This window comes from Camellia sinensis, chromosome 10, assembly GCF_055761805.1.
Source record: "Camellia sinensis isolate YWXY chromosome 10, ASM5576180v1, whole genome shotgun sequence".
NCBI lineage: Eukaryota > Viridiplantae > Streptophyta > Magnoliopsida > Ericales > Theaceae > Camellia > Camellia sinensis.
In genome coordinates this window covers 28,405,493-28,421,192 of record NC_138970.1, presented here as the reverse complement: position 1 = coordinate 28,421,192, position 15,700 = coordinate 28,405,493, and the positions used below count along the sequence as shown (strand labels likewise).

At 31.8% G+C, this 15,700-nt stretch overlaps 2 protein-coding genes across 3 annotated transcripts; one reads left to right on the top strand and one right to left on the bottom strand.

Annotated features, from left to right (window-relative positions):
- The first annotated feature begins 8,415 nt into the window (after positions 1-8,415).
- Positions 8,416-8,868, top strand: LOC114281636 (Nuclear transport factor 2 (NTF2) family protein). The gene has a single exon (XM_028224183.2). The coding sequence runs from the start codon at positions 8,416-8,418 to the stop codon at positions 8,866-8,868; it is 453 nt and encodes a 150-aa protein (XP_028079984.2).
- A 2,554-nt stretch (positions 8,869-11,422) lies between these two features.
- Positions 11,423-15,487, bottom strand: LOC114281659 (uncharacterized). Of its 2 annotated transcripts, none has more exons than XM_028224212.2 (2): positions 15,187-15,487; positions 11,423-13,514 (listed from the first exon to the last, which is right to left on the bottom strand). In XM_028224212.2, the coding sequence occupies exon 2, from the start codon at positions 13,479-13,481 to the stop codon at positions 11,706-11,708; it is 1,776 nt and encodes a 591-aa protein (XP_028080013.2). In that variant the 5' UTR covers positions 13,482-13,514; positions 15,187-15,487; the 3' UTR covers positions 11,423-11,705. The 2 variants fall into 2 exon arrangements, with proteins under 2 accessions (XP_028080013.2, XP_028080014.2); XM_028224213.2 differs by having other exon boundaries at positions 11,423-13,588; positions 15,187-15,315.
- Positions 15,488-15,700: the final 213 nt, after the last annotated feature.

Below are 15,700 nucleotides of genomic sequence, written 5' to 3'. Positions count from 1 at the left end.
GAGAGAAGAGTGTAATGATTATCGGTTGGATGTGATGTTTTATTTTTTATGGTTAAAATAACCTATTTTGTCTTTTGTAATTGAAATAACCAAATTAGCCCTTCCCAAACGGATGGGATCTAGAATTTACTCAAAAATAAATGTGTAATAAAAATTAAATTAATAAAATACTAAGTCCACGTATAAAATGAATCTGCGCTATTGATGTGAAATTCTAAATAATTTTTAAGCTTTTATGTTTGAGGCCGTTGCATTACTGATAATCATTATACACAATATTTATTGGCGACAAAATTAATGATAGAAAAATAATCGATAAATTACCCATGCACTTTTTAAGATTTATTTAAAATACGAATTACTCCTTCTGACTTGAAAAATTATAAATACTTCTTTGTCAGAATTTTTATTTAACAGAATTAACTGAAAAAATAAAATTTCTAACTGTTCTCCTATACAATAATAAAATTATCTGAATTATTAATTGAAATAAAATTTTAACATCATTAAAAACTATTAATTAATTTGATGGTTTATTAATAAAAGGACTTATTTCTTATGAAATTAGAAACTTTAGGGGGCATATTATAATTTTCAAAACTATAAGGGGTAATTTCTAATTTAAATAAATCTCAGGGGGTGTGTTTGTAATTTGTTCAAAAATAATAATATTAGACATCATGAAAGAAATATTATGAAATGTTTTTATAAAGATTCTCCACTCTTAAATTAATTTGTAATGTTTTATTATGGGCCAATTTAAGAACATGGTTAAAAGCTAATTTTTGTTTGAAAAATGCGTGGTAGCTCGAAAGTACAGTGGCTCGAACAGCTCGACAGCCCAAAACGACGTCGTTTTGGGTTTTTTTTTTTTTTTTTCCTTCTTCTTCGTCGTGCTGGTTTGAAACCAGAGGGAGAAGAGAAGAAGAGGGAGAGAGAGAGAGAGAGAAAGAGAGAGAGAGAGAGAGAGGAGGCAGGTCGTCCGTCGCAGCCCTCCGCCGTCGCCTCTGCCCGATCGTCGCAGCCCCGCATCGGCTGATCGTCGTCGCAGCCTCCGCGCCTCCGCCTTCGCCCCCCGCCTCCGCCTCCACCCCGATATGTTGGCCCCCTCCAGTCCCTCATCCTCCTTCTCCTCCGCCCTCCTCCAGCCTCGCCCTCTCCCTCCTCCTCCTTCTCTCTCACTTTTTCGAGCCAATTTCGAGCCGAAATTCTCGAGCTACCAATCGCTACCGTTTTTGCTTTAACCTACTTTGCGTCATATCACCTTTCTATTTTTTTATAATTTAAAAAAAAAAATCAAAAGAAGTCAAAAGTAAATTTTTAACCAACTTTCCAACAACTTACGTTATGCAATTGTCCTTAAATTAGTTTCATGAAACTTTTAATAATAATATTTATTTCATGATATGTAACATTATTTATAAGAAAATGCTATTTGTCATATTTTTTATTTTGAAATTTATCTTAAATATAAGACGTGTAATATAAATTTAAAATTGATGAGAAGTAAATTATTGGAATGTGTTGTATCGTTATTATTTTTTCAAATTTTAATTTTTTTTGGAGCGTGTTGTATCATTATTAATATTAGGGCAAATTATATATACCTCCTTCGAGGTTTAACTAAATTACAGATACCCTCATGAGGTTTCAGAAATTACAGATATCCCCCTAAGATTTATATTTTCATAACAATTTGCTCCCTAATTTGTTATGCAAATAGTATCTTTAGGGGGTATCTGTAATTTCTCAAACCTCAGGGGAGTATCTGTAATTTTGCTAAATCTCGAGGTATATGTAATTTGCCCTTAATATTAATAATAAAAAAAAATTGGTTAGTTTCTTTTCGGTCTGTGATTAGACATGAGGGTACTGTTGAGCTTGTGGAGGCCCACCACGGGTCTCGTTTTGATAATTTAATTTGTTCAATGTGCAGAACTTGTGGAGTAAAAAATTACGTTGATCGAATATCAATAGTTACGTGTTCAAATCAGTTTTGTATTAAAAAATAGACGGTGAAAAAATAAATGGTCGATAAAAATTTGATCCAATGATATAGCTATCCAATCAATGTTATTTTTTACAGACATATAATACTCGACGAGTTCTACATATTAAACAGTTTAGATTATTAAAATGAAACTTTCTATGGACTCTCACTGGCATAGGGGTGTTTTAGAAAGTTAGTAAAAAATTAATATTTTAACTTTTTAAATTTATTTTGTTTTTTTTAAATAAATTATTTAAAAAATAATGTAACTTAAAATTAATAAAAAATTAAAAATTAATTTTTTATTAACTTATCAAAAGAACACTTAGGGGTTGTTTGGGATGATCTAAATAAGTGCACTTTTTGTCTTTTTACGAAAAAATGTACAGAAAAATAGAGATGTGATGTGATGAAAAAAAGATAAAAAGATAAAAAGATGAATTATATAGGAGATGCCAAACTTGACCTTAATAATACCTTTCAATCCGGACACGGATAGAAAGAAAACACAGCCCTAAAAAAAATGAGGTGGGTGGCAGCATTGCTGGATGCTGTCACGAAGGACGAGACAAGTCTAAGCAGTCAACAATTCCCCAGCCTGGAATCAATATCGAGGATTTGTCGTAAGATTTGATAAAAACTCCGAATCATTAAATGACAAAAATCTCCTTCATTATTTATTCCATTTAAGAAAAAAAAATACCAGTATATACCTCGTAATTGGTAAAAAATAAATCTTTGTCGTCTTAACGAAGACATTGATTAACAAAGCATATTACTCCTTCGGTCCTAATTTATTTATTCATTTAAAAAAATTTAACTTATTAAAAAGATAAACAATTATTATATATTAATTTAAAATTTAAAATATTTTTATCATAATATCTTTTCATTTTGAATTTTAAAATTTGTGTATGATGGGTAATTTTAAAAATCTAAAAAATTTTAATGCCCAAAATAAAAAGTGGACAAATATTTTAAGATGGACCAAATAAAAAAGTAGACAAAAAAAAAATAAAAATAAAAATGGAACAGAAGAAATACATTTTTTAAAAGTTATTATATTATTTAGGGGTTGTTTGGGTAGAGCCACAAAATTGCATTTTTTTTTTATCTTTTATTTTTTTAGGATCACATTATCTCTTTATTTTTTTATATATCTTTTCATAAAAATTTAAAAAGTACACTAATTTAAATATTCAAAACAACCCCTTATTTATTTTTTTGTCTCCTTCATTAATCATCATTTTCTTGATACTATGTTAAATGGGACCGGAGGAATACATTATTGTGTGGTATATTTCATAATTAGTGGAAAAGAAATCTTTGTATTCTTAATTGTTATTTGGAATGTGGGTTAACTTTTTGACATTTTAACTTTTTTAATTATTTTAGCTCGTGGCTAAAAAGCCTGGTTTGGGAAAGATTTTAGGTTTTTTTTGACTTTTTGACTTTTTTGTGAGAGAAAGAATATAATGATTATGAGTCGGATGTGATGTTTTGTCTTATTGAGTTAAAAAGTCTATTTTTTTTTGTGGCTATTTTAGCCAGAAAAAACCTTAAAACTATCTTTCCAAACGGAGCTTTAGATGAAGACATTAATTAACAAAGTATAGAACATTTTTTTTAAGGAAAATGGGGGAGACCCCCAGTGGTGCTGATTGGTCCAACAAAATTTTTTATTTTTTATTTTTTTTCTTCCACTCTTTGCCCCCCACATGTAATGTGGGGTTGTGGGGGTGACCCCCAGTTGGGGGTCTCCAGCAGTGTTGTTTTTTTAAAGGAAAGATTGCTATAATAATAATAATATTATTATTATTCTTTGGCATGTCTTGAAAAATACATAAAGTCAAAAAATTATTTCAAAAGTTAAAAAGTTATCACTATTTACAAAAAAAAAATATTAAAAAATTAATTTAACACATAATTAGATTTAAGGCAACTCTGCGGTCCAACAAGCAGAGGTGACTTTTGGGAAAAATTGCACGGTTTTAGATGCACAAATTACATGGTGATGCTCGGCTCGTAGGGGCCCATCACGGGCCTCGTTTTAATAATCTAAATCGTGAATGTGTAGAACTCGTCGAGTACTATATGCCTGTAAAAAATCACGTTGATTAGATATCAGTAAATATATGATCAAATTAGCTAAAATTTACAAAATGGATGGTGTTATAGTTAACGGTTAAAAAAAACTAATTCGATCAAAAGCTATCGATATCTGATTAACGTGATTTTTAACAAGCAGTACTCGACGAATTCTACACATTGAATGGTTTTGATTAGCAAAACGGGACCCGTGTTGTTTGGCCCCCACGGGCTAAACAACACCTCAAATTCAATGCTCGAAAAGCAGGGAATCATATTCGCTGTCCTCAATTATCTCACTGTACCATCTATTTCCCTACAATCTTCTTCTATACGCTAATTTATACAATTTTTTAATATATATTTTTTTTATAAAAAGTCAAAAAGTTATCCTAAACAGTCATATTTTTTTTCTCAACTTTTTAGTTCAAAAATTAAAAAAGTATACTTATTTAGGACACCCCAAGCAACCCCTTAGTCTAAGATATGATGAATTTCAAATGACTTATGTAATTTGCAGCTAAACTAAACACCAATTTATTAATAGTTGCCCACACCTTATTATGAGTATTTGATAGTTATTTGGGGTTTGCTTATTTTGTAATATATTGATTTTTTATGAGAAGATACGTGAAAAAATAGAGATGATGTGACAATTTGTAACAAATAAGCAAATAAATTGCTTATTTGTGGTGTCCTCTAAAAAGACTCTGGCATTATTTGATATAATTTATCTAAGTTAATTATGGATTTTTTATTTTGAGATTTTATAGTGGACTATTTAGTGTAACTTCTGCATATACCTTAAAAAGAAAAAATAGTTTATTTAAACTGAAAAAGTTGATTATAGAAGCTAGATGTTTTTGACTTTTACTTTTTGATTATCAATTTTTAATTTACAATACTGCATCAAACAACATCTTTGTAAACTTGGTAAGATATCAATCACATTTTTAAATTTAAAATAAATCCAAAAACTTTGTAGTATTACTGTTATTTTTGTTTAATAAAATAGTTCATGTTACAACCTTAAAATTCAAAATGAGGAGTCACTTTATACTTGAAGCGGGAAAAAGAAGAAGGATATAGAGTCAAAATGAGGAGTCACTTTATACTTGAAGCGGGAAAAAGGAGAAGGATATAGAGTTGAATGAGAATCTTGTGCTTGAACCACCAAATTTTGGGTATAATCAAATTTGGCACATCAATTTTTCAATGATGTAGTTATATTATAATTAGTGCCATTTTGGAAAGAGATGAAAAACGTCACGTTTTTGTTCACGGAAGAAGAACGCCAAGCTGTCAAAAACGTCAAGACTTGAATTTGGGAAGTCACAAAAAAGCTGCCTTGTGAAATTACCTAAATACTCTCCATGTTAATAAATAACCTAAAATTTCAAAGTTTGGCAAGGGTATATATTGATCATTTTATTTTGATTTGATGTCATAAATAAATATTAAATCAAAAAGCAAAAAAGTTAGTTTTTTATCAATTTTTCAATTCACTTCCAAAAAAGTCAAAAAACTTAATAAAAAGTCAAAAATTAACTTTTTATCAACTTTTTAAAACACCCCAGTGGAATGAGAAGATTGGAATGTGAAAGACATGATTCTTGTCTGTATAGATTAACAATGGTTTAGCATAATTGCAAAGGATAAGACTATTCACATATTATCTTCTCAAAATCTTAGCGGCTTCTTCTCATAGCCACACAAACCCAACATCCCACATGCATGAAATGCTTTGATGACAAGTGATTTATCAAATCATAAAAATGTATTATATACATCTGAGATTGCATTTATATGGTGTGTGTGAAATCTTCAGTCTAATCATGATTTTGAATAAATCATCTCTTTTTAGCGCACACACACACACATAAAATTTCATATAACTCATGAACATTGAAATCAACATACATGAACTGACATGGTTTTACCATTTATGGATGGGATTTACTTCTAAAAAATTTACCATTTATATATATTATGTGCCTAATAACATTTGTAGTCTGTTTTTGTGTTTCTAACTTATTCAAAAAATATAAGTTGTAAGATTGATTAGTTAACATATAGAAATTGAGTATTCAAGCAAAATAAATTAGTAAATTTTATTAAGTATAACAGTGTCACATATTTAAAAAATTATATAATGAACTACTATTATTACGTGTCTAATAATATTTATCTTTGACATGATTGAAAAAAGATAAAAAGTCAAAAAGTCACTATCCTATTTAAGTCACATCATCTTATTTAAGTCACATCACCTCCCTAACACATCACTTCAAACCCAACTCATATTTTATAAAAAATTAAAAAGTGCACTTATTTAGTCTTCCCAAACTAGGCAGTATTCAAGCATAATAAATTAATAAATTTTATTAAGTACAACAATGCTACATATTTAAAAAATTATATAATGAACCACTATTATTATGGATAACCTACAAGAGTAATGTTAGAGATTATGAAAAAAATATCATGAAAATTATTATGAAAGATTTTTCATCTTTAAATTATATATACAATAAAATACTACACTTTAATTAAAAGATGAGAAATTTTCATAATACATTTCATGATTCTTAATATTATTCTTAAGGAAAATGCGTTGGACTCCCAGTAAGGGTGCTGGGAGTCCTTGCTGATTGGCTAGAAAATGATTTTTTTTTTTTTTATTTCAGCCACTAACAATGTGCTATGTGACACTAGGGGTGTTGGGAGTGCCTAATCACGGGAGTCTCCAGCATCACTCTATTCTTAAATAATGCAGGGCCTTAGTGCAGTTAAAGTGCCATTATTACTGTCAGTAAACCTTGTAATTGCAGCCAAAATTATGCATTAAACAGTGTACAAAATGTTTTGATTTTATCTTGATAGAGACAAAATTAAAAAGCACCCTTGTCCCTCGTTCCAAACATGATTTCTAGAATATGAGAGAGAGAGAGAAGACAAAATAAGAACTTATTATTCATCTAACTAGGCTCCCTGGGGAAAAACGAAACAAAAATTAACATATATATAATATCTAACAAAATGACACAACTTCATGGATAATATGGTCATTTCAGCAGTAGATTTGTTTGGGTTGATTTTGCCTCCGTTTGGGGGTATGGGTTGACTTTTTAACTTTTTTGATTTTTTTAGTTTGGGTTAAAAAGTTGGTTTGAGAAGAATTTTTTTTTTTGTGAGAAAAGAGTGTAATGATTATGAATTGGATGTGATGTTTTATTTGTTGTGACTAAAATAATCTATTTTGTCTTTTGTGACTATTTTAGTCACAAATCAACTTGCCAAACAACACATTTGTGTATCAACTGGGTGACGGTACAAAGGGTTGGTTTGAATATCACATCTGGATTAAAATAGTCAAAAAATATATATATATATATATAATAAATTAAAAAATTAATAATATAAAATATCATAATTAAATTATAATTATTTTATTTTTTTTTTATAAAAATTAAAAAAATTTATTTAAAGCGAGACTTTTAATCCTAAATTAAAATAATTAAAAATCTAAAAAATAAAAAAGATAACTCACATGTCAATCAAACTCAAACGACAAGTTCATCGTTCGTCCCTAGAAGAGCATTGAGTTTTGTATTTTTCTTTCTTTAAAATCATTATTATATTATTATCAAAAAAATAAATGTTATGAATTATTTTTAATTTTATTCCAAAATTAATTATGTAATATAAATTTAAAATTAGTGGGTTGTGTATTACATTCAAAATGGATTCAGACTTAATTTTCTTTTTCTGAATAATTTTTTTTGAATTTATAATATTATAACGTTATTCTACCTTTTTTATTATTGGTCAGATTCTATTTAGACAATAATCCTTCCCATTACATATTTATAATAAAAATTTTCCATTGTATATATGTTCTTGGAGTATCAAATAATCCCAGAATACCATATGATCATATTCCTTCATCAATCACCATCTCATATTTTTCAATTATCTAACACAAATAATTAATACCTCATTTTTTTCGCTAAATAATTCTATTATAAAACACTACAGATCCGCTTTCCGGATTACCCAATATTCACCTAATGACTCAGCACATCCACATCTGAGGAGCAAATCTTGACCGTTGGATGACCCATGTCACCATAACACCGAGTATTCTCTCTCTCTCTCTCTCTCTCTCTCTCTCTCTCTCAATTTTCTCTATAAAAAGGTTCCACCCTTGGATGCATGAAATCACAATCCATATATTATTACACATTTCTTGTACTCTTTGCTATAGTTTCACACTTCATTCCTTCTCCACTCACTCACTCACTAACTCACTCACTAACTCACTCCATCTCAGAAAAATGGCTGACAAAATTGTCGAAACGTCGTCATTAGAGCCGGAAAACCAAAACATGGTGGCGGTGAAAGCGCTTTACAAGGCACTAGCAGGCGGCGGCGTGGACAAGGTGGCCGGAGTTTTGGCTAGCGACTTAGAATGGTGGTTCCACGGGCCTCAAAATTGCCAACACATGATGAGGGTGCTCACCGGTGAGTCTGATCAAGCCGAGTTCAAGTTCGAGCCCAGAAGCATCACCACCATCGACGATCGTGTAATCGCTGAGGGGTGGGAAGGACAAGCCTATTGGGTCCACGTTTGGACCCTAAAAGATGGGTTAATAACCCAGTTTAGGGAATACTTCAACACGTGGCTGACGGTGACAGAGCTGATCGGGCACCAAAGCCCGACGCTCTGGCAGAGCCAGCCTCAGGATCTGGTGAACCGATCGTTGCCCGGGCTCGTCCTCGCCATCTGATAGTAGTGGTGTTGTTGTGATCTTGGAAACATTGGACCTCAAATGAATGTAAAACATATTAGATAAATGGAAGTTAATGTATGATCTTGAACATATATATTTTAATTATCAGTAATGCTTTTTGTATACATGATGTGAAAACTGCTTGAGAGAGCTTCCAATCTAACTACACTGGTTAAGAACTTAACAATTAACATCAATTTTTTTTTTTTGGAAATACACAGAAAGTGCAACAAACAATCTGAAAATACTGGAATCTACAGTTGGGCACAATAATGAAACTAGTGGTCTAGTAGGAAGCTGGTGGTGGTGGCTGGTGATTTGGGTGTTTTTTGTCTTTTTTTTTAGGCAAAAGACCTAAACATGAGATTTAGGTCCACAAATAGATATAGTGTTAAGTTTGCAAAGTCATTTTCTACTCAGCACCACACGTATGCAAGTCTGGACTATGATGAGTATTGAATTTAGTATATGAATAGGTTAGGTTGGATTGGAACACCACTTGTTTTTTTGTAGCTAGCATACATACATGCATACACAAGACCATTATATAGTATTTGGTTTGTCTCCGGTCTACACAGTAGTATAAGACTAGATCAGTTTAGTTCGGATTGGTGGACCTCATCATTATTAGTCATACTATTATAATTTAATGTATTCAGTTTTATATCTGTACATAAATTATTCATTAAAAATAAATTAATTAATTAATCCACTAATCCTAACGACATAATTTTATCAGGGTTATTTTAAAAAAATAAAAAATCCCCTGATGATACACCCAGAGACCAGATTGTACAGTCTAGTAAGTTCTTGAACAATGTAAAGAAGTCATCCTCATAATTTAGGGCATCCACAATAAATGTGTTAAAATGTTTGTTATATGATAAAAAATATTAAAAGTAAAATCTAAAAATATGTGTTAAGAGTTTATTAATTTAGCGAGTGAACCGTGAATGAATGGTGACACAATAGATGTGTTAAGGTATGCTTTAAATATATATATATATATAAATGTGTATATAATAAATAAAATAAATAAATAATTTAGTTTAATCAAAAATTTCAAACTCAAAATTAAATTTCAAGTCTAAAAAAAAAATCTCAACAAGTAAAAAAATAAAAAATAAAAAAATAATAATAATGATTTGCCGTTGACCGGTCAATCGGTAAGACCAAAAAAATGCTCCCATTCGCTAATTAAAACGCTCGCTGCAGATAACACACCTATTAATACACACCACTAAAACACACGTTAATAGTTTTGATGGATACACTAAGAGCATCCATATTGGATACACACATATTAACGCTCTGCTGTTTGACCTCTAGACCAACATTCTTTACAAAAAAATAAAATAAAAATTTAACTTTCACACCTTCAAGACCAGCCAAACATATATAAACTGACAACATTTTTTGGATGAATAATGTCATACTAGTTGCATATCATTCTTTCAGACAAGGTGAAGCCAAATCAACTTTCAAAACCAACTCAATAAAACATAAATTTGTTTCTCACTCCTCGTGTACTTTCTTACTCTCCAAACATTGCACAGGTAAGAAAGTTACAATTATTTGAGATCGGGAAGCACGGTTGAATCGATCAGCGAAGATATGGTGTACATATATGATCTACAACACAACCTTAGGAAACTGTAATGCAAACTAGGGCTACTCTGCAATTCTCAATTCATTAAAGGCATGTCCCAACTATTTGAGTAAGAAAAAAACTGTTTCACCCCATTTCCATTTCTCATTCCACACAATCTTTACTCGCTATCTCAACCCAACATAATTTTGGTCTTCTCATACTTCAAAGTTTCCCTTAATGTGGACTATCACTCTTACTAACAAAAAACCAGGGTATCTTACAACATTCAAATCAACAGCACAAACCAATAGATTCCCATTATTATCCACAACATGGTAAAGGCCACTTGAGTTTTCTGCAATAAGAAACCAAACTAATGAATCATCAACAAATAATTGCACCAAAGAAAGAGATTTTTGTATAGTCTAACATGTTCCTTCGCTAAACGAGTTGCCAAGTCTTCAAGTATGCAAGGGGCAAAGGGATGTTGCTAACTTGCTGTGGCCTATGGGTTTTTTTGTAGCGTAGGAATCACCTACTGGGGGTGAAAGAATCAAGTTAAAACAGGGTTCTAACTGGAATGTGACTGCACTAATATATGAAATCCCAAATACAGAAAATAAAAGTTACCAATGCAAAAGAAAAACTGTAGAGATCCGAAATATAGAACTTGCAGTAAAAAGAAAAAAAGAAAAAGGAAAAAAAGATGAGCATGCACCAACTTACATCAGACTGAAATATGGGGGAAAAAAAGAACAAAACGAAATAGATAGATCACCCAAACAAACCTATAGCTTTCTATTATTCTTCCCACAACAAGTAAGCAATATATATACATTTATATATAAAATACATAAACGCACCACTGCCTCCACCCCTACGCCCTGTTCTGGTTAGTGCAACTGAACTATGTCAACAGTGGAAAAAGATGCATGCAAAGAAAGCAGGAAGAACACGGAGTGATCAAATTCAGATGCATACTATATATATAAATAGGTATTGATCTATGCTAGAGTACAACAGTGTTCAGTAGATAAAAAGAATTTACCTAAAATGAATACGGGACAATTGCATCAAATAGAAGAAATGGAACCATCAAGGTGACAAACTACAAAGAATATAACAGCATACAGATGCAGAAAAAGATGATTTATAATATTACATATATTACCCCACACTACAAAACGCTACAGCTCTTGGTATCCTTCAAAGTGGTCAAACGCGTTTGCCGTCTTCAAGTTTTCTAACTGATAATATCTTCTCTCTGAATGAATGATGGAATGGGTGGCTTCATACTGTTATCCTCGGGAGGCTCTTTATCTGTTCCGCTTTTGTTTCTTGAAAATCTGCTCAGACCATGAGAATCTTCTGCTTTAAACTTGTACAGCCTCGGGCTATTCCAAGATGGAGAACTTGGATCAGATGTAAATTGATACAATCCATTTTCACGAGGCAAAGGGGACATTGGGGGCTCATTCTCACCCATCTGCTTTCTGCAAAATTTATCTTCAACAATATCATAGAAATCTGCAGTTCGAACTTCCTGAGCTAGAGAACAACAACAACAAAACAACCAGTGTGCACAATCACCAATTGCTGGTTTTCCACAACACAAGTTATTCGCAGGCAAGTTGAATCTCTTTCTCATTTGGATCCTCCAAAAGCCACCGTAGAGTACACCAAACACACAAAGCACAATTCCAGTTATCCCCAAAACCTCCCTGACAGTCTCGTTATCAATGTTAATGGCAGCTAAGTTAAATATCCAGAAAGGAGCCGTGCAAAAGAGTAGGAAAGTTGCGATATGAACATACATGTTGCCAAATCCAAGTCTCTCCATATTCCACCCAAACACACAAAAACTACAGAAAATAGAGAGACATGCTAGATTAATATCTTCCCAGATATCGAATATCCCACCTCTCCAAACAGGTTTGTTCTCAACAATTCTCTGGTTGTTTCTTGATGCAAATGAGAATCTCCTCTCCATAGACTTAACCTTTACACTAGGCCAGCTATTGTGAACAGTGAGAACTTGATCTTGAGCTTCTTCATCAACTTCCAAGTCATACTCTCTCCCGAGGGGGCTAAGGATGGAGTACAAACCGGCAATTGCCGGAGCTGCAATTGCAACAGAGAGGCATACACCGACTCCTATAGCGGGGCGTTCAGATCGTTTATATCCCAAGTTAAGACCACACAAAGCATATTGAGCAAAGCAATTCACATGGAGAAGAACAATGACAACCGTCATGTGGGTCCATTCATTGGGTTTGTAAGTGCCATTCTTGCAGTATATACTTCTAAGCTGGGAGATATCCTTGGGCTTCCATCTGCACAAGAGTACAAGATGGTGGAAACGCTTCGGGTGTTGGTACAAACTCATAAGTGTAAAGAGAGCGTTGATGATTTGATTATTGATCTCAAACCACGTGTTTCTTTGAGATTTCTTTGGCAGAACACCATCTAGCATTCCTGTCATTACCAAAAAGAGGATTGCACCCGAGACAGTAACACAAGTTATCCATAAAAAAAGCGCCATGTTCAAAGGGTTTTTTATCCATTCTTTGCCAGTTTTCCATAGGGAAGCCCAATCAATTTTCTGAGAAAAAACACCATTGAAACGTTCTCGCAGACCTTGGCCAGTAGAAGAAGGCACGGATTTTGAGATTTCATCCCTTTCTTCGGCTATCTGTCGAAATTTACCCGATGGAGAAGCCAATCCACCAGCAGAACCAAAATTTAGGATCCTTAATTTACCGGGAAGAGTTGTTTTGATACCCACAAGTCCGCTCTGAGGATCACTCTCTCCTAGCAAACCCTTCCTTGATGTTGATGCAGATAGAGAAATCTGATTATTAGCATTATGACCATCATGTGTCTCCTTAATGGACCATAATTCTCGCGAAAGCTCTGCTGATCTTCCGACATTACCAGCTGAAACCATCTTACCGTTGTTGTCGAAGTTATGGTTTCCTAAAATTCCCAGATACAAATAATCCAAAACTCCAAAACCCATTAAGTCATTGTCTCAAATTGTTGAATGCAATTCCTACAAGGCAATGACAGAAAACTCAAACCTAATGAATTGTCTAATGCCAAAGTTCCATGGAAACCCATCAAAACCTCAAATAATACATTGAATGAATTAGATGCTGATTGCAGCTGAAAATAATGAGAGAAGTCTTAAACTTAATAAAAGTAATAGAGTCAGCTCAACTTAGACCATCTCCAACCCTTCATTAGATCTTTTATCAAATTTAAATTGATGAAAAACTGATAAAAACGATACTCCAACCGTTTCATCAGTTTGGTATCAAATGAAGGAAGCTGTATTTTTTTTTATCAAATTAAGGGAGCGTTTAAACTTTCATCAAATTTGTAGGTGATTGTTGGGCTGAACATCTACCTGAGCGTCCTCCCAAACAACCGGTTTTGGGGTGAATTTGATGAAAATTTACTCTAAATAGACGACCGTCTGAATGACTGGCAAGAAAATCAGCCAGATTTGATGAAAGGGTTGAAATGCATTGTATCAGATCAATTTTTTACTCAAATTTAATGAAATATCTAATGAATGATTGGAGATGCTCTTATAAGAACTAGAATTTCTCATCAGCTAAAAACAAATGGTCTTGTGCATTTGCTACTCTACATTCTGTAAAAGAAAAAAGAAAACCCACAATACAAAGAAGAGCAAGGTATCCAGCTCATAAACCATTGATTCCAGGCATGACGGCGACCCCGAAATTTGTTTGGTTGAGTTTTCAAGACTGGTTTTTTGAATTTTTTTTGAAAAATTAGCAGCTAGTTCAACAAAAATAACTGGGGAAATTAACCATCAGTAAAAATTTGAAAAAATTATTTCATATTTATGAAAAAATTATGATTTTAATTATTAATATTTATAAACTTTACCACTTGTTTATAATTATTTTTTATGTTTTATAATTTTTCAAAAATTATTTCCGCCCAGAAAATCGTACTGTATGAAAATAATAAGGCCATGTTTAGTTTAGTTTTTAGAAATTTGTTTCAGATTTTTTTTTAAAAAAAATTAAAAATTAATTTGGTGAAAGAAATTAAAAAATAAAAAATGCTTATCATTTTTACATAATTTTATCTTTGGAGGTTACAAATAATTTTTAAAAATATGAAAATTTTTTTCTTAATAACAAACCAAACAAGGCCTACGTGTTTCGAGTTTTTCATTTTTTTTTTCACCAGCTTAGTTTTTCAAATTTTTTTTTTCTTCAGGAAACTGATTTTGAAAAATCAACTAAAGAGAAAAGTCAAGAACAAACTTTTGCCACTTTTCAATTTTTGACAGAACTGACCACAAATCAACATAATTAGAACATGTAAACAAAAGAATAGAACATAGGTTTTCTGATGAACCCACAATGCCAGTTCAATGTAATTTTCAAAAAGACCAAGATAAGGAACAATAATAAACACAAAAAGCAAAACCCATAATTCAGACCCCCAAAAAAAAGATTAAAATTTAGACTATGAAACTAAAAAAGACATATAACAGAAGGGAATTTTTAAATTTGGCTGTGATTCCAAGTTCCATGGCTTTCTTTCTGAGATTCTCGGCAACCAAACAATGAATTTTAAAAAATCTTGGTCAATATTACAGTCATTTATGATGAACCCAAATACCAAATCATCACATTTTGGAATCAAAAGCTAAAGCAGTATATGAGAAGTTAAAATCGTACCTCTGGCATTTCAAAGAAACAAAAACAGAGCGTTTCTCAGTAAGCTGCGTCTATCGTTCAACGACACACAAAAAAACATAAAAGCGATTTTTGAATTTTGAACACACTGGCCTTCGTTTGACGCTTCTTACTTTTACTTTTCTCCTCTTCTTCTTCCTCTTCTTCTTTTTTTTTGAATATTTTTTAATTTATTTATGATTTTTAAATTATAATGAGAACAGCACTCCATATTAGACTTTTTCTTTTTCTTTTTGCTTTTTCTAGGTTTGAGCTCCCATTTTTATTTTAAATTTAATTATTTAGTTAGGGTTTTGATCTATAATTGCATTTTTCTTTTTGACTCAAATTTGGCAAGGACCTTCTTTTACTTTTTGGATTTTTCTTGGGATAAATGTTGAGGCATATGTGGGAGATGTATGAGATTCAGGTGGCGTGATTTAAAAGATGTTAAAAATTAAAATGTTAGCTTTTAATTTTAATTTTATTTTTTTCTAAAGAGTCGGTTAGTTTTTTT